The 22,861-nt window shown below is 36.6% G+C and overlaps 1 protein-coding gene and 2 long non-coding RNA genes across 5 annotated transcripts; 1 reads left to right on the plus strand and 2 right to left on the minus strand.

Moving 5' to 3' along the window:
• Positions 1 to 429: 429 nt before the first annotated feature.
• Positions 430 to 9,388, minus strand: LOC136247605 (C-type lectin domain-containing protein 180-like). Of its 2 annotated transcripts, XM_066039368.1 has the most exons (13): positions 9,049 to 9,388; positions 8,830 to 8,997; positions 6,958 to 7,058; positions 6,835 to 6,912; positions 6,373 to 6,417; positions 6,267 to 6,314; positions 5,242 to 5,313; positions 4,308 to 4,436; positions 2,417 to 2,503; positions 1,410 to 1,533; positions 1,083 to 1,361; positions 940 to 1,025; positions 430 to 806 (listed from the first exon to the last, which is right to left on the minus strand). In XM_066039368.1, the coding sequence occupies exons 1-13, from the start codon at positions 9,110 to 9,112 to the stop codon at positions 513 to 515; spliced, it is 1,575 nt and encodes a 524-aa protein (XP_065895440.1). In that variant the 5' UTR covers positions 9,113 to 9,388; the 3' UTR covers positions 430 to 512. The 2 variants fall into 2 exon arrangements, with proteins under 2 accessions (XP_065895440.1, XP_065895442.1); XM_066039370.1 differs by lacking the exon at positions 9,049 to 9,388 and having other exon boundaries at positions 6,958 to 7,107; positions 8,830 to 8,922.
• LOC136247608 (uncharacterized) lies at positions 8,957 to 10,850 on the plus strand. Of its 2 annotated transcripts, none has more exons than XR_010697668.1 (3): positions 8,957 to 9,384; positions 10,256 to 10,571; positions 10,636 to 10,850. It is a non-coding gene; the product is annotated as an uncharacterized lncRNA (long non-coding RNA). The 2 variants fall into 2 exon arrangements; XR_010697667.1 differs by having other exon boundaries at positions 8,958 to 9,340.
• A 3,566-nt stretch (positions 10,851 to 14,416) lies between these two features.
• Positions 14,417 to 22,554, minus strand: LOC136247600 (uncharacterized). The gene is made up of 4 exons (XR_010697664.1): positions 22,283 to 22,554; positions 22,027 to 22,231; positions 15,421 to 15,705; positions 14,417 to 15,034 (listed from the first exon to the last, which is right to left on the minus strand). It is a non-coding gene; the product is annotated as an uncharacterized lncRNA (long non-coding RNA).
• Between the last annotated feature and the right edge of the window lie 307 nt (positions 22,555 to 22,861).

Raw genomic sequence — 22,861 nt, forward strand, 5'->3', positions numbered from 1 at the left:
TAGGTATCTGTCTATTTCAGTAAACTTGTGATCTGCCACCATGGAAATGTCTTATACAAAGAACGTTCAATGTTATCCCAGACAGAAATGATACTAAATCTACTTTGGAATATAGTAAATCTACTCTCATATACCTGTACTAGCACAACCCCTAGGATAGATGATGCAGGGGTACACATGTAACAATCTGGGAGGATCTACGAGGGAAGCCTGAACGCTAACCTAACATTTGCAAAAATAAAGGTCACCGATACACATACTGCGGAACAGGTTAATGTGAAATATATATTAGTTGTGCATTTGTGGTGACATGGTTGCAAAGTTTCACTCACATGCAGTGAAAAATAACAGTGTAACTACAAGTAAACTATGGCGATTGCTGAATATCCCACATGCAAATCCACAAAAAAAACTATCAAACTACTAGTAAATGTTTAGGCTAAAATTAATGCAATGACACATGTGAACAGCAAGGAATACATATACAGACAGCAAGGGGATTGATGCACACGTCATTTTCTGTTCTTTTCTGTGCGTTTCATTCCCCTTGCATCACTGTCAATGGCTTTAATGCAGTCTAGTTCCCAGTTATCTTTTTCGTTGTTGATTGTAGATTTGTGGCACTCGTACGATTTTCTTCTTATATACATCAACTTAACTGGGTCTAATGCAGGTTTATCCCGGCCTCTACAGTTCGAATTTATTCTGGTGTCCTTGTCAAACAATATATTTGTCATAGCAACTGCCAGTCTTGCTCTAGTTTTGTGCTTCATTATCAGAGGCACCAGAATTTCAGATGGTATGAGCTGCAAATAGAAACCTGAATAATACATTGCTTCTTGCACTATTAGTATTTAAGACCTTCACGTACAATCAGTACACTAAAAAATTGCTGGTTAGTCACTACACTATCAGCTGTTAAACAATATCAGAACCCACCTCATTCATTGCGCCATCTGGAGACATTGCAGTGTTTGCCTGATGTTCTTGCTGATGGTCTGATGGAGTTTCACTTGTACAAGGAACTAGAGAAAAATTAATGGTCATGTCCATACACATAATCAGAGAAAACAATTACTCACTTATTGCTGACCCACTAGCCAATGTAGGTGTTGCTGTTACTGGTGTATATGTTGTGGTGGTCAATAGAGGCAATGTAGGTGTTGCTGTTACTGGTGTACATGTTGTGGTGGTCAATAGAGGCAATGTAGGTGTTGCTGTTACTGGTGTACATGTTGTGGTGGTCAATAGAGGCAATGTAGTGGTTGCTGTTACTGGTGTACATGTTGTGGTGGTCAATAGAGGCAATGTAGTGGTTGCTGGCGATGCTAACCGAGACAATGTAGGAGTTGCACAGGGAACTAGAGAAAATGACAATTTCAGAAACATAAACAAAATAAACTACTCACCTAGCCCAGTTAATGCTGACCCATGAGGAGCTGTTAGAGCTCTGGCAACCCCTGATGCCAGCAAAACCTTAACTTGTTGCTCTAAGCAATCAATTCGATCATTCAGGACTCCAAATTGCTCTTTCTAAATACATACATCATCAGTGTAAGTACAACATGCCACAAAATTTAAACCAGTACATGGTGCTGAACTGATTAAGTGCACCTGGAAAATCAATAATGACTAGATACACAAGAACCAAATTATGTGAAAGACTGTATTCAGCAGCTGATTTCATAATAAATGAAATACTTGCACATCATTGAATCTTTGCGTATTGTAAAATTCCCATGAATTATAAATCAACCTCAGTGCTAATTTTCCTTCTGTATACTATACACACATTTGTGACCTACTGTAATTTTAGAAAACCATCGATATCTGCACATTTTTCAAATTCATTTTATTTGTGTTTGATTGTCTACAGGGACAAAGGAATGGAGTGGATAAGTTTCAGCTTCATAAATTAAGCAGTGTGAGAAATACAGCACTAGACAGCAAATAAATTGATATTTATAGGTTTTGCCCAAGGTATGCTTCCATGTTTGAGAAAGAAGGCAATTTCTTCAGGGCAAATTCACTGAAGAATGATCATCGGTAAATCCTTTTGTCACCGCAATGTAAACAAACGTCTTTAACTTTGAAACCCTTTCATGTATGGAGATGTAACATATATTTGCACTCCCTATCAACTGGCGAACACGACGATGCCTAGGATTTATCCATTCCCCAGTGAGACAACAAAAAGCTTGCATTGAATTTGTTTTCTAGAGCTTGTGTTTTTTACCCATTGTTTTTAAAAACATTTTAATATAAAAGTACTATTGTACATAGATTGACGGTTTTCCAAAATTCAGTCATATATAATAATCAAGAGTTTAAAGAATGTAAAGTTAAGTAGAACATCCTGGATCACATTATAATAAAAAAATATTATATAAGCACTACATACATATGAAGTACATACCTGATACTCGCCGATCTCCACCAAAAATTTGCCTATCGTCATCTGATAATCTCTTATCTGGTGAACTTCAGAATGCAGTGTTGTAGCCTACAAACAATATAATATTATAGTGATGCTACTAAGCTACTACACATCATTTATTAAATTGAGGGACTTATTTGAGGTCGTGAAACAAGAGCGCTATAGTTTTTAACACAGTCGTGTGCACCCAAAAAGTGTGTGCGTGTGTGTGTGTATGGTCACCAAACATACAATGTAGCTGGCCTCCTGAAACAACGAATTCTTTTAAAATATATAGGGTATATATATGTGAACAAAAATTAAGTACAATTGAAAGGCTTTTTCACACAAGAAAATGGTATAGATAAACTGTTCTATGCAGTATTCATAATTTGTTCAAGTTGTGGTTCCTTAGCAACATAATTACAAATATTTCAAAGAATTACAAAATACAAAACTTATTGATTAGTTGCTGATACTGGTTTTTACAAGTACATTGTTGGTAATAGGATTTACCAACAACAATGTTTATACCTTTAGGGTCACCGCAGAAGAGCCAAGGTAACTATGCACAATACACATGACATTTTTAATGCCTTAACTACTGGTAGGTTTTTGATAAACTTAATGTACAGCAAAATTCAATTCATTTATTCACTATAGCCAGTTTTGTATTATGGTTACTCGGGAAATTCCAAGTGGAACTATGCAATTAAAAAGCAATAATTTTGCATAGCACCTCCATAGTCTGAATCCAGATATCTGCACTATTTACAGACCTCTGGAGTGATACAATAGTCACCTCAGTAACCTATACACACGGTATATAAACACAGGTGGCGTGAAACATAAACTACATTCCTTTCCAACTGCCTTGTTTGAGAAACATGTCAGAAAAAGCGTATCTGTTGGAATTACAAGAACCCTATACATACTACAAAATCCTAGACACTTGGTCAACTAGATTTTAGTAGTATCGAGAAATTCTAGTGCTGTCACTGTAATTACAGCCTATCACTACTGTATATCCAGTGTTGGGAGTAACGCGTTACATAATATTATTACTTTTGTGGTAACTATAAGTAATATAATGAAATACGCTATAAAAACAGGTAATATAACTCAAGTTACTTTACTTACAAATGTAACGCGTTACCTAAGTAATATAGTTACTGTAACGAATCTGATGTTATTATTATTACAAATAACGAAGTTACTAAACTCGTTAGTTATCCACTGAGTAACGCCTAGCCCAATGAAGTAACAAAGCCTACTGAATGAAGCTTATTCACCAGCTTCTTACTTTTAACCAAGATTTGTACATTGTCCAACAATGCAATCATGTCACGTGATAAGGTGGTAGTTTCACGTGACAGCTTAAGGCTGTGGACACAAAGTAATATAATATGTAATATTACTATAGTTACTTTATTTTATGAGTAATATGTAACTGTACCTAAATAGTTCAGTTGCAAGTAATATGTAATACTGTTACTTTTACAAAGTAACTTGCCCAACACTGTGTATATCTGTCAAAAACTACTAAGATAATATACAGTGAAACCTCATTAACAGAGCCACCTGTGGAACCAAACAAAAATTGGCCCCAATAATGAGGTGGCCTGGCCCCAATAATGAGGTGGCCTTAGAAAGTACATCAGATTTGTGCTTGGAGCCTACTAAAGTAGCCACTAGTACTATAATGAGGTGGCCACTAAGTGAGATCTTACTGTAGCTTCACAGTTGAATTGGCCAGGCATAAACTCAATGCAATTCAATCATTTCAGTGGCATTTAAACAATCAAACAGTTATTATACTCTATAGAGCTCAGATGATAGATGAATTAAAAGTATTTTTTACATATTACTGAATACAAAAAAGACAAGATACCTGCTCATGATTGCCAGACAAAGAACTAGATTCCACTGTGGTTATTGGGGTCACTCCTTCTTCATCAGTATTGTATCGATCCTCCAAAGGATTGGGGCCATCATAAAATGCCACAGGCTCAATAGTACTCTGTAACACATTCATAATTATTGCATAAGTCATGAACCATAGTCATTCTTACTGTTACACTGTCCCTTATTTGGTGAACGGATATGTCCAAGATTATACCATTTACATAAACACTCCCACATTATATATATAGGGTACCCTTACACTATGGCAGTGTTTTCTCATTGAGTAATTTTGTGCACCTACTACCACTGCACACCATTTTAGACTTTCTAACAGTATGATGCTTTAAAATACTATCTTTGTGGAAGAAGCCTCTATTACAAAGTTGTTGTTTTTTCCCAATATACCACACAGTAAGGCCAGGTTTTGCTAACTACTTTGGACTGCCTAGAGCTGTACTGTGTAGATGTACTAAAAGAATATCAATGGTCAACAACAGCAACATTAGGTATTCTTGCCCAAAAATGTCACCCAAAACCAGCCTAACTTTTCTTTATAACAGCTTGGCAGTATTAGCTAGACATAGGTCAGTAAATAAACACATTTAGAGCAACCACAAATCCTCTTCTACAATCTATAAATTCTATTAACAAAAATACTGTAAATGATGCCTTCAGACAGGAACATGCATGGAGAAGGTTACATGATTAACATCACTCTGGACCTTTTTCCTGACAATGTGATCATAAGACTTAGCCCATTTCTTTTTGTGTAGCAATGACACTGCATTTTCTACATTCGCAAAGCTATAGTTTGAGTGGAATGTGTAAAAGAGCTGAATTCCCAAGTAACTCTTCACCCTCAATACAAGTATCCAAATGGAAACAAGTACAATCCTAGGTTTAAAATTTACACATCTAACCTGTAGCAGTGGTTGAGGCATAGAACCAGGTGATGATGGTGGCGTAGCTCCTACGTGGATCACAAAATCATCCTACAATAAAAATACAGTCAATATGTACAAAAAGCTAAAGATACAAAATGTTTATTAGATTTGACATCTGTAAGTATGCTTAAAATTTAGTGATCCAACTACATAGCAATGTTTACAGAACTTAATTATCACCCTAGCCAATACAAGTTCTACCACTGGATTGCTTTTATAGACATACCCAAATGCTTCGATGATGGGTGGGAGAAGGTAACGTTGCCGTTACGTTTGTTAATGTAAACGGACAAGTCCTGGAGATATCACAGAAATATTTCACGATGTGACTCACAATAGAATCGATTGTGGGTTGCGAGCAAAAGATGCAATGAACATCTACCATGCCAAACTAGGGTGAAATATGCGCGAGTTACTCTGTTAAACTAGTTTATGTGTGTTCAGGCTGCTAATAGTTCATGCAACATGAGTTAATTACAAGTCCTAGCATATAGTGAAGCTACATGACTAGAAAGTTCCATAAATCATTTAAAGCATAGCCTTGTTTGTGCTATATGAAAAATAAAGCACTCGGCGCTCGGTATCGATGCTTTATTTTTCATATAGCACTCGCGGCTATGCTTTAACATATACATAAACACCTTAGAAATCTTACTGTGCATTTTTATAAGCTCAGCAGAGTAGTATAGTGAGATCTATTTAGAAGAACTTGGACTGCAACAGCCTTCTTGGGAAGTGATACTAAGGCATGCACTACGTAGATGGCTGCAGTTTTCTATACAATGAACAATCATGCTTTATGGACTACTTCGATTAGTGATTAGTAGTATCTGATTGTTCTGTAATCATAGGCAGTAGAGTTAGAATAAAGCAAAGCTTTTAAGAAAATCAGCACTTCAGTTTTAAAGTGTGAAATATTTTAATAGTTATCAACAGTTCCTAATGACCTTTGAGAAATGCTACACTGGCAGTTGCCTACTTTCCCTTACACATGACTTTACCTTTTTCACTTTCTTTTTCTTTTTCTCTTTTGTCTTCTTCATCTTATTCTGTAGCAATGCATACACTTAACAACATGAACACTTTGCATGTTATCACAGTGCATACTTCTTTATTCTTCTCCTGGTCCTTAGTTATTATACCTGATTTAATCTAGAACATACAAAGTGTATCAAACAATATGCACAGTTGAGACAATTAATACATCTATTGATTGGCTTAGTGGTCATTTCATTTCAAAAGTCAGTTCCACATTACAAAGCAGTTATGATATACATATACACACAAAAGCATACCAAAACTAAACAGGAGCTTATAGGTGCCAAAGATGCAGTACTTATGAGCTCCTGACTAAAGCAATGAAATATCCTTTCATCAGAAAAAGGGTATGGGAGAATTTAAACACTATACATTTAAAAAAAAATACAAAATGTAGTACCACTGCACTATGTAACTGTTCAAATTACCCTTTTTCTTAAATAGGCAGCTTGTACAGTATAAAAAGTTAGGCCCATATATACATGGCACAGTACCTCATAAAAAAAATATACTATATATATATATACTTACCAGTCTCCTCTTCTTCTTTGGCTTTCTGCCATCACATTGTTTCCTTTTCACTCCCTCAACATTCTCATGATCATTTACCTGTGCATAGTGTCTTTAATGTACATAATGCAAATTAAAAATAACCTGTGACAATGGATCAGTGGCATCTTCTACATTATTCACGTCATTCGTGTCTTCATCATCATTCATGTTGGTCTCCTTAAGTTTGCATTCCTCTTCCGTCCCTTAGAAAGAAATCAGCTTTACTTCATACTCTTTACTCAAACATAGCTGCTGTATGCAATAACAAGATGATTTTGAGCTACTTCTAAAAACCAGGCACTATATGCAGCTCTACCTAGACACCCCTGGTCACACTGCAAGTGCTTCCTTAATTACCAGTGTAATTTGAGAACTACAGAATAACATGCATACCACGGTTTAGTTTGACTCAGTTCAGTCCAGCCCAGAGTGGCTGCTGCTCACACTACACAGTCTCGCTCACACGCTAAATCACCTGGCTTGTATAAGCACACAATTAAATTACTGAGTTTGCTAAAATCATAGCAGCTTTTGTTTTCCAAGCTTAGTTACTGCTAGAAATCTTGAATCCCTACAAGAGCAACAATGGATAGATAGCAGCAAAGGACTGTAGAAATGGCAACACGGATCGAAGTAATCAAGTAGAGCAACTGCCAACAACAGCAAACTTTTTCATGGCTTTCTTTCCTGCCAAAACAGGGTTTCTGTGATTCTTGATTCTCTGTGTAACGTCGAGTGATTTGAATTATAATTTAATGTGCCTTATGAAAAACTAGTGGCCTGGTGAAATCAAGTGAGCTGGCTTGGTTCGATTGGGCATGGTACAGACACCATTTACATTGCACTTTTCACCGAGCTGTACCATTCTGAACATGCTGCTGGGCTAGTGTGAATGGAGTGTATAAGTCAATAATGAATTATGAAATCAGGATTCTAATAAACCCCCATTTCAATGATAAGCTGAGGGGTATTAAACACAATTGGAAAATGAATGCCAATTAGACTTGGGTTATGATTCTTTTCCTTGTTGTTTCTTTGAAGTTATTAACATTAAATAATCCATGTGAGTCTGCATGAATATACAGATATGTATCAAACAACCGACCAGGCCTGCATTTTATGTAATCAACACATAACAAAAAGGCTTTCATTCCTACTGTTGTAAAACTATATTTATGTACTTGTTTTATTGTCATGTCTTCAATAGTATATCTGTATCGGGCCTTGAGTAGAATCGATATTAAAATTATGCCCCTCAAAAACAGGGTGTGAACACGGAACTATACCAAAGAGGTAAATTCTAAGGTCTAGTGTATTTCCATTTTGTGTCTTGTATAATAAAGCCAATTAAATAAGGATAAGGTGATATTGTTAAAAGCTTTTGAGTTATGAAAATTTGAAAAGGTAGACAAATCTTACACAAGCTCACATGCTCATATTTTCATTGTACTTTCTCAAGAATACTGTAACTGGTGAACAGTTCTGGCCAAAGTGACCACCATTACTTTGATATTCACAAAATTTGATTTAACACATTTGTTATGAAATCTTCGATATCTAAAACCTTTAAGTTTGGCCAGCGCTTACCTGGTTAAATGGTGTTATTTCCCAAGATTTTTTTTTTTTTTTTTTTTGAAAAAGTCTCAAGCTATAGACTCAATGTGATCTTTGCACTCTCTGCCAGCTCATCGTTTTTAAGAGCTACAACACATGTACAGCCATGGCATAGGTATTTACATATCATCCAGGAACTAGTATTCACAAATTAGAACACCTTGTATAAAGCTAACCTACATGTATTTGTAAATTTAGTAAAGGGCCTATGAAGTACTTTAATCAGCACTTTTGTAACCAAAAGATGATTTGTTGGGTGTAGACAAACAAAAAAATAATAATAAAACAAAGATGCACACACATTTCAGAGAAACGTTTCAAGAAAGCTCACAATGCTACATTAAAAATAATAATTTTTACCTTCAAAAGCAATGTTGCCTTTCAGTTTCCCGCAAGGCCATTTCACCACGCAGGTCTCCTGGTCACGGGACAACATACGATTTCTGGGTATTAAGGCAATAGTGCCATCGCAATCAAAAAGTACTACCGCATGAGTAGCACCGTTAGATTGGTCACTGGACGGAGAGTCTATAACAAATAACACATATAGGCCAGTTTAAAAAAATATGAATCACGTACCTTCCACAGTGTTGTGTCTGCCGCTTCTTCTTGGGGGAGCAACTGACTCCAACTCCATCTCCATCAGCAGTGATTAGGGACACGTGGCCAGCAATGCGATGTTCACGTGATAAGTCACTAAACAGTCACGTGATGTGTTATTTATAAAAGTTATAGTTGACTCGTCCTCGGACTCGTCTTAGTCTCGCGCAGCCAGACCACTGTTTCAGCGCTGGGAAGTCCTCAGATCTGGACGGGATCCATTTTACAGCATCAGCAGCAGCTCTGCTTTCTATATCACGGAGTCCACCCGGTTAGTGTCCGATCTATAGAGAATGAGGAATTAGATTGTACATGGTAATTAATTCTTGTATCAACTATATATTCACATCATTCATTGCTCTTATAACTTGTCTGAATTGCTGTAACATTGTTAATTAAATGGGCCTTGTGAGAATGTAGTGTCTCCTAGCAACCAAGTGGTAGTTATGATGATTAGCAGTACGATTAAGCCATGAACCAAACAGATAAACTGTATCCTTTAGGGTCCATCCTCTTTTATAGCTGGAGCATTACAGTATGTCTGAGCAAACCGAGTTATTGTCAAACACAGAGTTTGGACAGCAAATGTATGGTAGCCAACTGTTATATTTATCTGATACCAACTATCATCAGCTTTCACTTTGCAACTATGTAACTCTGAAATTACAAGCCATTCTCTAAAATAACTCTCCCAAGAAATTTCCTATTGGCTTTTATGGTTTTTCACCATTTGTAACAATCCTAACAATTACAACATGGAAATTTGTGAAAACACTCACCACTATCCTTCAACCAGGGCAAGCAAGTCCAAGAAGGATGATTGATCCAAGTCGTCTATGGATCAATCGATTGATCTATGGACGACTCATACTCAATGTCCCTATCACTTTGACCATGATCGCAGATTGTACAGAGTAGTACTACTACAGTGTCTAATAAAATTTCACCATCGTACCAAATTCCTTATTATTCTCATGTTATAGGAAGGGATATTATATCCTTTTATGTGGGAATTTGACCTAACTATTATTCCCAGGTTTGGGAATTTGACTTTCTTTCACTGTATTTCCTTACTCTCCCCATACTGGGGTGGGTAGGTTTTACAGTGCACTGTGTGGTTGATTTAAGTATGGCATATTGTATATTGTGGGCATACTAGTGTAGAAACATTATTTTATCATTGTAGTTCAACAAAACAAAACGCCTTATTTGGGTGAAAGAACCAAAGAGACCTTGCTAATTGTATCTTTACTGATGAATCCACAGTGATGCTGGAATTGGTGGTACACTCCACCAGAATCCCCTGATTTAATTAAACCCCATAGAGAGGGGTATGGGGTTCCATGATGAGCTACCTTAGGAATACGTTGTGGAAACCAAGAAATCTAGAGCAACTCAAAGCAGAAATTCAAAATGTTTGGTGCTGGCTAACTCCAGCAGTTTGCCGGCACTACAATGAACATCTGTAATATTATGGAAGTTGGTGGTGAGCCAAAATTTAGGTACGTAAAATGTTTATCAATAACTATCACTCATGGTGACTTTCTTTCGTTTTGTCTTTTATAGTGTAACTGATCCCTGCTGTGCTCATTAACTTTGTTTAATTTTGTGGTTATGTCTTTATCTGTGTGATACTTTGTATGTGTGTGTGTGTGTGACTGCAATTACTGTTTTCATCTAATGTCTTCTAGTGTTATAATAATTTGCTTGTGATGAAGTACAGTATGGTTACTGTATGTCAAATTCATTTTAAATATAATACTGTACTACAGTACTATATAATGTGGAATAATTTCATGCTACTAAGTAACTTTTTGGTGTATTCAGTATAATTTATTTCACTGTGAAACTTCCAACCCTGAGGCCGCTTCTTGTACAGTAGGTCCCAAACACAACAAGGCATACGTATTTGATAAATTGCATGAATAATTCTTTATCAGGGCCAGAGGTGGTATTGTCAGTAGTAATTCATGGTAGCTACAGGTGATGTGTCATGGGCCACTACCTGTGTGTGGTGATGTGTCACTATAGCAACTACCTGTGTTTGGTGATGTGTTACTATGGCAACTACCTGTGTGTGGTGATGTGTCACTATAGCAACTACCTGTGTTTGGTGATGTGTTACTATGGCAACTACCTGTGTGTGGTGATGTGTCACTATAGCAACTACCTGTGTTTGGTGATGTGTTACTATGGCAACTACCTGTGTTTGGTGATGTGTTACTATGGCAACTACCTGTGTTTGGTGATGTGTTACTATATCCACTACCTGTATTTGGTGATCTGTCACTATGGCAACTACCTGTGTGCATGGTGATGTGTTACTATATCCACTAACTGTGTGTATTACTATATCCACTACCTGTGTTTGGTGATGTGTTACTATGTCCACTAACTGTGTGTGGTGATGTGTCACTATATCCACTACCTGTGTGTGGTGATGTGTAACTGTATCCACTACCTGTATGTGGTGATGTGTCACTATATCCACTACCTGTATGTGGTGATGTGTCACTATATCCACTACCTGTGTGTGGTGATGTGTCACTATATCCACTACCTGTATGTGGTGGTGTGTAACTATATCCACTACCTGTGTGTGGTGATGTGTCACTATATCCACTACCTGTGTGTGGTGATGTGTCACTATATCCACTACCTGTGTGTGGTGATGTGTCACTATATCCACTACCTGTGTGTGGTGATGTGTCACTATATCCACTACCTGTGTGTGGTGATGTGTCACTATATCCACTACCTGTGTGTGGTGATGTGTCACTATATCCACTACCTGTGTGTGGTGATGTGTCACTATATCCACTACCTGTATGTGGTGGTGTCACTATATCCACTACCTGTATGTGCTGATGTGTCACTATATCCACTACCTGTGTGTGGTGATGTGTCACTATATCCACTACCTGTGTGTGGTGTGTCACTATATCCACTACCTGTATGTGGTGGTGTCACTATATCCACTACCTGTGTGTGGTGATGTGTAACTATATCCAATACCTGTGTGTGGTGATGTATCACTATATCCACTACCTGTGTGTGGTGGTGTGTAACTATATCCACTACCTGTGTGTGGTGATGTGTCACTATATCCACTACCTGTGTGTGGTGGTGTGTAACTATATCCACTACCTGTGTGTGGTGATGTGTCACTATATCCACTACCTGTATGTGGTGGTGTGTAACTGTATCCACTACCTGTATGTGGTGATGTGTCACTATATCCACTACCTGTGTGTGGTGATGTGTCACTGTATCCACTACCTGTATGTGGTGATGTGTCACTATATCCACTACCTGTGTGTGGTGATGTGTCACTGTATCCACTACCTGTATGTGGTGATGTGTCACTATATCCACTACCTGTGTGTGGTGATGTGTCACTATGTCCACTACCTGTATGTGGTGATGTGTCACTATATCCACTACCTGTGTGTGGTGGTGTGTAACTATATCCACTACCTGTGTGTGGTGATGTGTCACTATATCCACTACCTGTGTGTGGTGGTGTGTAACTATATCCACTACCTGTGTGTGGTGATGTGTCACTATATCCACTACCTGTGTGTGGTGATGTGTCACTATATCCACTACCTGTGTGTGGTGATGTGTCACTATATCCACTACCTGTGTGTGGTGATGTGTAACTATATCCACTACCTGTGTGTGGTGATGTGTCACTATATCCACTACCTGTGTGTGGTGATGTGTCACTACATCCACTACCTGCAGCTGTGTGTGGTGATGTGTCACTATATCCACTACCTATTGTGCATCCTCTATTCAAAGCTAGCTATTAACGGAATTGGAGTAAAATACGTGCATAGTATTTAATTACACTAGGCATTTTCTAAATATAAATACAATTACATTTACTTGTCACTACAGTATTTTAAATATAAACACTTTCCAAAGTATTGTGATCAGGCCTGCGAAAACAGGGCATGTGGGCACAAGCTACAGTGCGTCACTCTACAGGTTATATCGCCATGCTGGAACAGAATGTTTGTATTTAGTAACTTGCATCATAAAGCCAATTAAATTCTTACTAGATGCTCAAAATTGCATTGCCATAACATACTGGTACAATAAGTTATGAAAGTTTGAAAGAGTAGGCAAAATTCATGTGCCCACATACCCTATTTTCGCAGGCCTGGTCACATTTACAGTTAAATGGTTTGATTTTCCAAGTGACTCAACTACTTAATTGTTATTATCTACAACTGTATGCATGTTGTCTTTTAATTTACACACATAATGTCGTTTTACTGTAGCCATAGTTACCAGAATTTAATTGGAACCTTCTCCTGTGGTAAGCATGTTGACAGTGAAATTAATTTTCTTAGGCCATCGAGGTGATTGTACTGGACTGCAAGCAATAATGGATGCTGTCTCACCTACCAAATCATTGGAAAATGTCACTTTCTTGGTTGAGGGCTCTGACTATACTCCTGCTTCTCAAATGACATTACTTATGACCGAAGATTCATATGCTTATTTTGGTAAAAGTATTGGAAGTAATTGCAAGAATTTAAATACAATAGGAAGGTACATTCAATCTCTAAACTACAGATACTAACAGCAGTGGGTTAGACCAGTACCCTTTTATAGTAAGCAATAAATGGCTGTCTTGGATAGTCCTACATGCATGGAATCTCAATGAATCAAGACTGAATTATCATTGATGAACTATTACAACTGCCATGGAAGTTCTAAAGATGTCAACAATCACAACACAGTTCCAGTAGAGTAACTCATCTGTCAATCCATGTAGACTTAGTTACAGGCCTCATTGGCCATGAACACTCTATTCTGCACAAACCATGGTTCACCCTGGGTCATTGCAAAGGCTGAGCAAACCAGCTCTGATCCATTGCTTGATACTCATGCAATTCAGGCTCACACCTCCATTGCCCACATGATGCCCTAGATCTCCTGAATACTGTAGGTACCTGTTATTTTGCAGTGAATGAGTTTATTTTAGTGATAGGCAATAAAAGGTATCAAAACACATTCATACAAAGTGCACGTGGAAGTGGCTACTTTTGAAAGTTGTTCCAGTGATACATGAATTATATAAGCCGTAGCTGTAAGCCATATTTTACGTAACTGGTACAGGTACAATTCTTTTGTGGCTTTATCTATAAACCGGATCAGAACACCAGTGGAATTCCTACATCAATTGCTTCCCTCATCTGAGTCACTTCAAAAACACCACAAGCATTGAACAGTTAAATTTTTGTAGTAAAGCAATTTCAATGTCCAGTTGTGCCTTATCAAACAACTCACTTAACATGATGCTGTAATTGAGTTATTTGCCAACAAACCAAGTACAAACATAATTTAATTGCATTTTCAAATCACAGGTACAATAGCACATAGCCTAAATGTAATGCTGTAAATTTAGTTATTTAAAGAAATTAAAATCAATTAAACAAACCAAGTACATTTATAATTTAATTACATTTTCAAATCTGTAGCCTAGATACTTGGAGGTAGAGAATTATAGCTTTCCCCAAGGTTTAGTTCTAATTTTATTCTAAAAATAGAGGATTTAAACATACATATGGAATCACTTGCAAATCCACTACTAAACCTCAGATATTTAATGGTACGGCATTCAAACACATGTAGCAAGGCATACAGACAGCAAAAAAGGAATCATGTATAGATATACGTACACACATTATTTTTCTCTAGTCGTTTTAGTCCTCTGGTATCAGCTGCAGTATCTATAGCCTTAACACAACCTTGTCTCTTCATTAGTTATTTGTCGCTTTATGACATCATACCATTTCTTTCTGACATGTTTGCAACACTTTCTGTTTCTACTGTACAACTACCACACCACCTCCAATGCAGGCATATCCTTGCCTTTACTTGTCAAACAATAAATTTGTCATTGCAACAGCCAGGTTTTATAAGGAACCAGAGTCTCAGATGATAAAAGCTGCAAACAGAAATATGATGATAATACAGTGTTGCTTTATAGTATTGAAAAAAATAGTACATTTTCATGAAAGTATCAAACTTTGTACTTTTGCTTTCATACAGCACCATGTTAGGATGTCATTAAAATTCATATGTATATATGTGACCCATTGAGGGGAAACCAGCCATTTGTTTTGCAAAATTCTATTTCACTTTAAAACATATTGAAATAAACTGGGTAAAAATACTCATGCTACATAAAAATTTTATGCATGTTTCAATTGCTTCGTTATGTGTACTGAAACACAGCTCAAATCAATAAAACTTATACACCACCAGAATCTCCTGTTCATTGGGATATCACAGTATGGTGCTTATTTACAATGCAGTAGAAATAAAGTTTACCGTATCATCTAGTTGTTGAAATGGCCTTCTTTATCCACACAGAGACGTACACGGAAAACACTATAACTGACTGATGTGCCACTTAATGGCGAACAGACTGAGCCAAACACCATCTTTGGAGCTTGCTCAGTTGTGAGTCATGATCGGTTAAACAAACACCTGTAATTTATTTTCCGTATTGTTGCTGTACAAATTGAATTTATTCCTGTTCCACCTGTCTGGCACTATAACTCCAAGACTATTCATCATAAAAGACTGAAACTTTGGCTGTCCACTCCTTTGTTACTATAGATAACATATAGTGTAAAAGTAATTCAAGCAATGTGCAAAAACAGCTGGCTTTTGCTAAGTGGGTCACATATTTGACTGGATCTGCGAAAAAGGAGTTTTATAGCCTTTCTAATTGTATATGTACTCGACAATCCATATTTTCATGTGTAAGTATGATGCCAGCCTGAAAATTTGGTCACTTTACACCCTAACATTGTGCTATTTCTGGATGTAAGTTTAAGACAATAGGTTAAACACTTGATGAAATATGAATCGTCAAACTTGGAAAATATAGAAAAGGCTACAAGTTTCCCCTTTTGCAGATTTGGTTACATATAATGTATCACGTGCAAATAATTCCACAAATACAACCAATAGAAAAAGCATCTGGGAAAGTATAAACAAATAATTCTGGAACTTTGGATCTTTGTAGAGATCCCAAGCTTATCAAAGGAGGTATCCAGTAATATTTTAAGAAGAAAAAAGTACTATGCTATATAAAGTGCAGCATATTATATATTAGCCAAACCTCTTCAAGAATCTTCATAATTATGTATTTTGCTGATTGTAGCTACAATGCGTGCATAATCATTAGTACAATAGTACTGTATATTATGAATGCGGCTTTACATGATTACAGTTTGGCATAACTTAAACGTTTCCAAAAAGTTGCTGTGAAATTTAAAATAGTGGAATTTTCTATTACCTGTGCCTGCCTGACTAACTAATGCGTTTAGACAGGCCTTATTCAATAACAGTTGGCTTGATTTTTCAATCTTTTGTGTCGCTTTAGACCGACAGTTTCCTTTTGCATAGCGCACTACATACAATGCATTCTTCATGGACTTACAAGTGATCCCTACTGTGCTCAAGATACGTATCATAATAGAAATGCACAGTAGGGACATGTACAGTAACGCTTCTTATTGTTTTACTGTGATTTAATACCGTACACTACTCCAGCTTGTTTCAGTATTTTTTTATCGATGCTATGGTCCTAGTTGAAAATTCCAAATTTTGTGTGTCCTTGTCAAAAGCATAAACTAGCCTTCAGCGAAGGTTAAACAAGTAACATTTGAAAATTTACTTGATCATCTGGTGACACCATCAATAGGGCTGGACAATAGCAAAAGTTTCAAAGACAATTAATAGTAATGAAAAATGTAATTGGTAATACAGTATAAATGACAGATCAGTAGTTAGCTGCTTGTACAATTGGTGAACAAAGTTGCTAATTTATTGTTTACACCTAATCATTGCTCCTTTCTTGTGAAAAGATAAGAATATGGTTTGTGAATGGAACAAATTATTGGTCATTTCGAAGTGTCGCACCCATCATGATAGTGTAGAGGCTAAATGTCACGATACAATTTGAAAGTTAATATTGCAATAGTAGATATTTTTCAACTATTTGGCCGGCTCTACTTGTCAACAATCGTTGAAGAACTTAAAATATGTTACTATAGCAACCTGATATGGAGGTATAGTATGCACTAAATGGCTTGCTACACTGGTTTTTTTTTATAGTACAAAATCGACAAATATCAGACCATCGTATACGTATTATGTAATGCTTAATAAACTACCCTGAAATTCACTAAATAAATTTGGAAATTTAAGAATCGAAGAAAATAAGTAGTGTATCAAAAGGGAATAACTAAAATGTGGATAAGGAAGGTTGCCTATACCTGTAGATATACTAGTGGACATTAAATTAGGGCGCTCAGTTTTGATTAATTTATTAATCATCGATTACTAACTCAATTAATTGATTAACCTGTATGAATTGAACACCATACTTGAAGGAATGACAGCAGTTGATAGGTAGTTACAATTAGTGGTTTAGCTGGCAACACTAGCAATCTTTGTCAGCACTTACAGGCTGCAATATGTGACCGTCTCAGTGAAAACTCACAAGTACATGTGCATATTGATAAAATCAAATTTAAAAATAATACTTAAAATAACATATACTACAAGAAAGATATGCAAGTTTTTATCAGGCCAGTACTCTAAGAAGGAAGATTCAAATCAATTAAAACTATACACTATCTTATTCACCTACTTACGGAGATCAAAAATCTTTGTTTCATTTCTGTAGTCCCAATGGTTTGTGTGTCATGTGCGCTTGTTTACAATGTGGTTGACGCAAACAAAATAGTCGCCTTTTCTTCGACAAAACTGCCTTCATACACCTATGCACAAGCAACAGCAGGGCTAAAACTATACTTTGGTTGATCTGCCAATCCATGGTGAACATTGTAAGCCAAATCCTAACTTTGTAGACTAATCCAAATGTAAGTTATGGCTGCGAATGTAAGCACCTGTAGTTTATTTTTAGTATAGTCACTGTACAAATCAATTTCCTTGTTTTTCCTACTTTCTAGCCCTGTAATTCCAAAGCTACTCACCACAGAAGACTGAAACTTTGGTGAACCACTCTTTGGACAATGCAGATAATACTGAGAAAAAAAATTTAGAGGTTGTGTGAACTAGACAGGTTTTCGCTGAAATGGTCACGTATGGCACATTTCTGGAATAAGGAGCAGCACAGATTCTGTTGGTGAGGTTATAAAGTGACAAATGATAATCAAACTCTCTGGTAAATTATTTGATGTTACTATGCCAGACAAGTTGGTTGGTGATGAAATATTAGTGGTGACTGAATTAAGCCATACTACTATTTTATTATTAATAAGAGTCAGGCTGGAATAGAATGAGTTATGTGCAAGTGCAGATGAGAACAAGACAAGAAGGTGTAATAAGTTGGTTTTCATTTCTAGCTTCTATATTATTCATGCAGTAACATTAGAGTAGAGAAATAAGCTGCAGGAACAGCACTGTAGCATATTATTATATAGCTAGATACAATTATGCATTTTTGAAACAGCTTTTAACAAAATGTACATAGAGTCCACTAAGAATGGGTTTGCATTTTACACTAGTTGGGGTGAAATGTGTAGGTGAGTGTAGCCAGCCATCTCTTAAGGCATGGATACACCACTGGAGCCAGCTATAGAGGTGTACTAGTATATAATTTGTAGTATTAAGAAATCAGAATCTATGTATATACGGGTATAACTTTTGTTATAAAGCACAACAATACCTGGTTACCTATGTTGGTGTGGCCTCTATAACACTACCCAGACAATGAATTGGGCGCCACATATATTTAACACATTCTCCCTTCCTAGATTACTCCATGTTTTGATTAATTATCAAGATGGCTGCTATAGAGAGATCACTACTGTTTTCAATAGATTTGGGTATATTTTAACACCACTTAGTATTTCGCACGGTTGTATGGCTTATCATAACTTAGTCCTTTATGGAATAGCATAGAGAGCCTTTGTTGTAGTGAGTAAAGAGGCTTTTCATTTAGAATTTTATATTGATGATGTGCATACTACACAATTAATCGATTACAAAATAAAAATCGATTACATTTTTATCCCATCTTTGATATTATTGTGAGAGTCCTACATTATATCCCTTTGTTTTGGCTGTACCGATTACACAGTTACAAAGTACGAGAAGCGTCTCTGCAATCATACAGTCACTACGGAAATTGGGCAATCAGCATAATAGCCAACACATTCACAGGGTGCTATTTCAAATCAAAACACCATGTGTTGCCAGCAAAATCAACTGGAACACAAAGGAGCAAGTCCATAATCTGTTAAATGTGACCGTCTCAGCAAAAACCCGACTTGTTCACATAATAATTTTTTATTTATTTATTCACTCAGCATTATTAGCAGTGTCCAAGGAATGGATCACCAAGTTTCAGCCTTCTGTGGTGTGTAGTTTTGAAATTATAGCACTATCCAGTAGGAAGAGTAACACAATCGATTTGTACAGTGACTATACTGAAAATAAACTACAGGCGCTTACATTCGCAGCCATAACTTCCATTTGGATTAGTCTACAGTGTTGCAATTTGGCTTAAAATGTTCACCATGTATCAGTACATCAGCCAAGGTATAGTGTTAGCCCTGTAGACACTTGCACACATGGATATGAAAGCGGTTTGGTAGAAGAAACAATGACGATCTTGTTTACGTTCACTGCATCGTAAACAAATGCATGTGACACGCATACCATTGAAGATACAGAAATAAAACAAAATTTTTGAACCCTCCATGAGCAGGCGAATAAGATGGTATATAGTTTTAATTGATTTGAGTCTTCCTTCTTTGAATACTGGTCCAATAAAAACTTGCATATTTTTCTTTGTAGCATGTGTAATTTTACGAAATATTTTTAAATTTCGTTTTTCTCAATACGCATGCTTGTGCTAACAAGTTGGATTTTTGCTGAGATGGTCACAAATAGAAGGCTTATAAAATTTCATAGTGGAAGGGTATGAGTCAGAAGACATTTTTGGGCTTGCCCAACCAACCCAATCTTTCATGAAGGCTGGTGATATTTTTGGTAGGAAAATTGATCTTCATAATTTCTAATTTACAGCATTACCGTACTGTATAATAATTACTATATAGCACCTGTTTATCTGTATAACAATGTATTGAAAAGCATCTTAAGTGTACAGTGGAACTTATATATTAAGGACACCTTGGGACCAACCAAAAGTGTCCTTTATTGAAGTGCCCTGATTTTCCAGGTCAATTTACATGCTAAGGGATACTTTGGAAGCGTTACCAAGTGTCCAGGTTACAAAGGTGCCCTTATTTTCAAGTGTCCTGATTAATTAACAGGTTCCTAGCTGTTTAGTTTACATATAGGTATTTCATTACAGCAGGGTCAGAATAAAGCAAAGCCCTATAAGAAAATCAGCACCTCAGTATTAAAAGTTTGAGACCTATTTTAATGACCTCTACTGGAAATGAAGTCACAAACATAAAATAGCCATGGGGACTTTATTTTCGAGTACAGATGCCTACGGAGAATTTTTTTTGTTAGGTCATATTTTAACTGAGAAAAAAATGGAGTTACATGCCAACAGGTATGGTTGCAACACATTACCTTTCCCTTACAAATAGAATTGAGCATTGTAATTATATTGTATTCCATTGTGTTTTAGCAATACTGTTAATACAGAGACTTACGCATAATGCCTGGTATCTACCTTTGTAATTTTCACACAATGCAAGCTTAGCAATTGCATCATATAATTGTACAGCCTCATTATCTTCTAATTGGAAGCATTCAACATAATATCAAAGCGCCAGGAATAAGAGTGGGCAAGCAAGTAGCTGATCTCAAACAAAAAAAAACAAACAAGTGGTGTAACAAATATTAATTTATAAAAGGATATTTTATATAGTAAATTTACCATTAAGAAATTTGTTTACTAGTGAATAAAAAGTGTTTACAGTTGATACACCCTGTAGTCATCTTTGTCACCATTCGTTTTAAATAATGAGAGCTTTACTTTACATCAGACTTAATCGTATGCAATTACAGAGTTGATGTTGAGATACGCACTCATAAAAGCCAGACACTTATGTAGTTCTACCTGGGCACCATATGTTGCAAAGCATTCTGTTAGAATAGTGCTTCCATCGCAGTGCATAGCAATTTGTGAACTATAAAACAATAAATGAATTACAATGAAATCAGTCAATCAAAGTATTCCCTCCTACAAAAGCTGCATTCCAATTACAGAGTTGCCCAGAAACTAGTTTTACAAATTAGAATGCCATTGTGTACCTACAAATATCTGTAAGTTTAGTAAAAGACCTATGGAATGCTCATAAACATTGTCATGTACCAGAAAGGCTGAGAAAGCTGTTTTGCTATACAAGTACTAGTGTGGGTGTGGACAAACAAAGAAACAAACACAGACATACTCACACAATACTTTCAGAAAACAATAGAGGGAATGCATGTGTAGAGATGCATTTTCGTAAAATGCTTAACAACCATTGCTTGTCAGACATTTGTGAAGTACGCGAGTGAAGGCTACAACCATTCTCAATGGTTTAGTATAGAATGGAATAAGTTCACTAGGTTAGTCACTTCTATAAACTATCATTAAAATTGTATGAAGTTAATGTTTGTTCCTTATCCTACACACTGTAGGTTTTGACAGATTCTCTTATTTGCTAAAGCGTGGTGACCAAGTAAGTACATTCGCTCCATTGAAAAGTAAACCTCACAAATATCAGACTAGCAACAATTAAGCATTTTTATAATTCGCGCCACAATACTTTTCGCGTGCAAACCCTCTATTCTTGGACCTGGCACTGCCCACAGGAGGTATTATGGCTGTAGAGCTGTGGGCACGCACCTTGTTTAAAAGATTGCCAGTTTATCTGCATGCATGAGCCATCAATACTGAAGTCTCGCTATAATCTTAGATACAATTTTTACCTTCAAAGACTGTGCTTTACGTTTCTAGCTTTCTTATCACATACTACACCGTATGTTTGATCGCGTTTTATCCATGATCCTCATACTTGTCGCGGGTCATTCCGGAGATGGTAGCCGTAGCGGCGTAGGCTGTCCCATGACATTCAAAGAAGACTGACCAGCGCTCGGGTCGCAGTAACTCTGGATTCATCACTGGACGAAGGGTCTGTAACAAACGATTGATAATACCAGCAAAAAGGTATAACAAGAACCACACCTTCCACAGCGTTTCGTCTTCATCCTTGACACTAATCGTACACGTGGCCGTCATGCAGTACTCACGTGACAATTCACTAAAATAGTCATGTGATGTGTTATCATTTTTAATACAGTAAACATAATAATTATGATAAAACTTTGTATATCTTTATATAGATGATTCGTCTCTGAATATCTTCAGATCGACTGGACAAGATCCTATCCATGGTGTTTACCAACTAGGGCTGTAGGGCAGTTACAGCTCAACTTCTTAAGGTTAGTGTCTAGCCCAGATCTAGAGAAGAAAACACACATAGCATTAATTGTAGGCTCGTATAAACTAGCTATATTTACATTTTACAGTACAAGCAGTATATATTGTATGGAATACACAAGCTATAGCTACGTGGGTTCACGCGACATAACTTCATGCACTAATATACGGCTTACCAGGCTGAACCACAGATAGTATATTCTACAGTAGAATATACTATTTATGGTTGAACTCAGTACCCCAGTGTCGGTGTCGCGTTAATTAGAGTTTGTGTCACGCGTTTTAGCTACACTCGTTTTGGCTAAACGCGTAGTGCGCTTCGGC

Source organism: Dysidea avara, chromosome 2 (genome assembly GCF_963678975.1).
Source record: "Dysidea avara chromosome 2, odDysAvar1.4, whole genome shotgun sequence".
NCBI lineage: Eukaryota > Metazoa > Porifera > Demospongiae > Dictyoceratida > Dysideidae > Dysidea > Dysidea avara.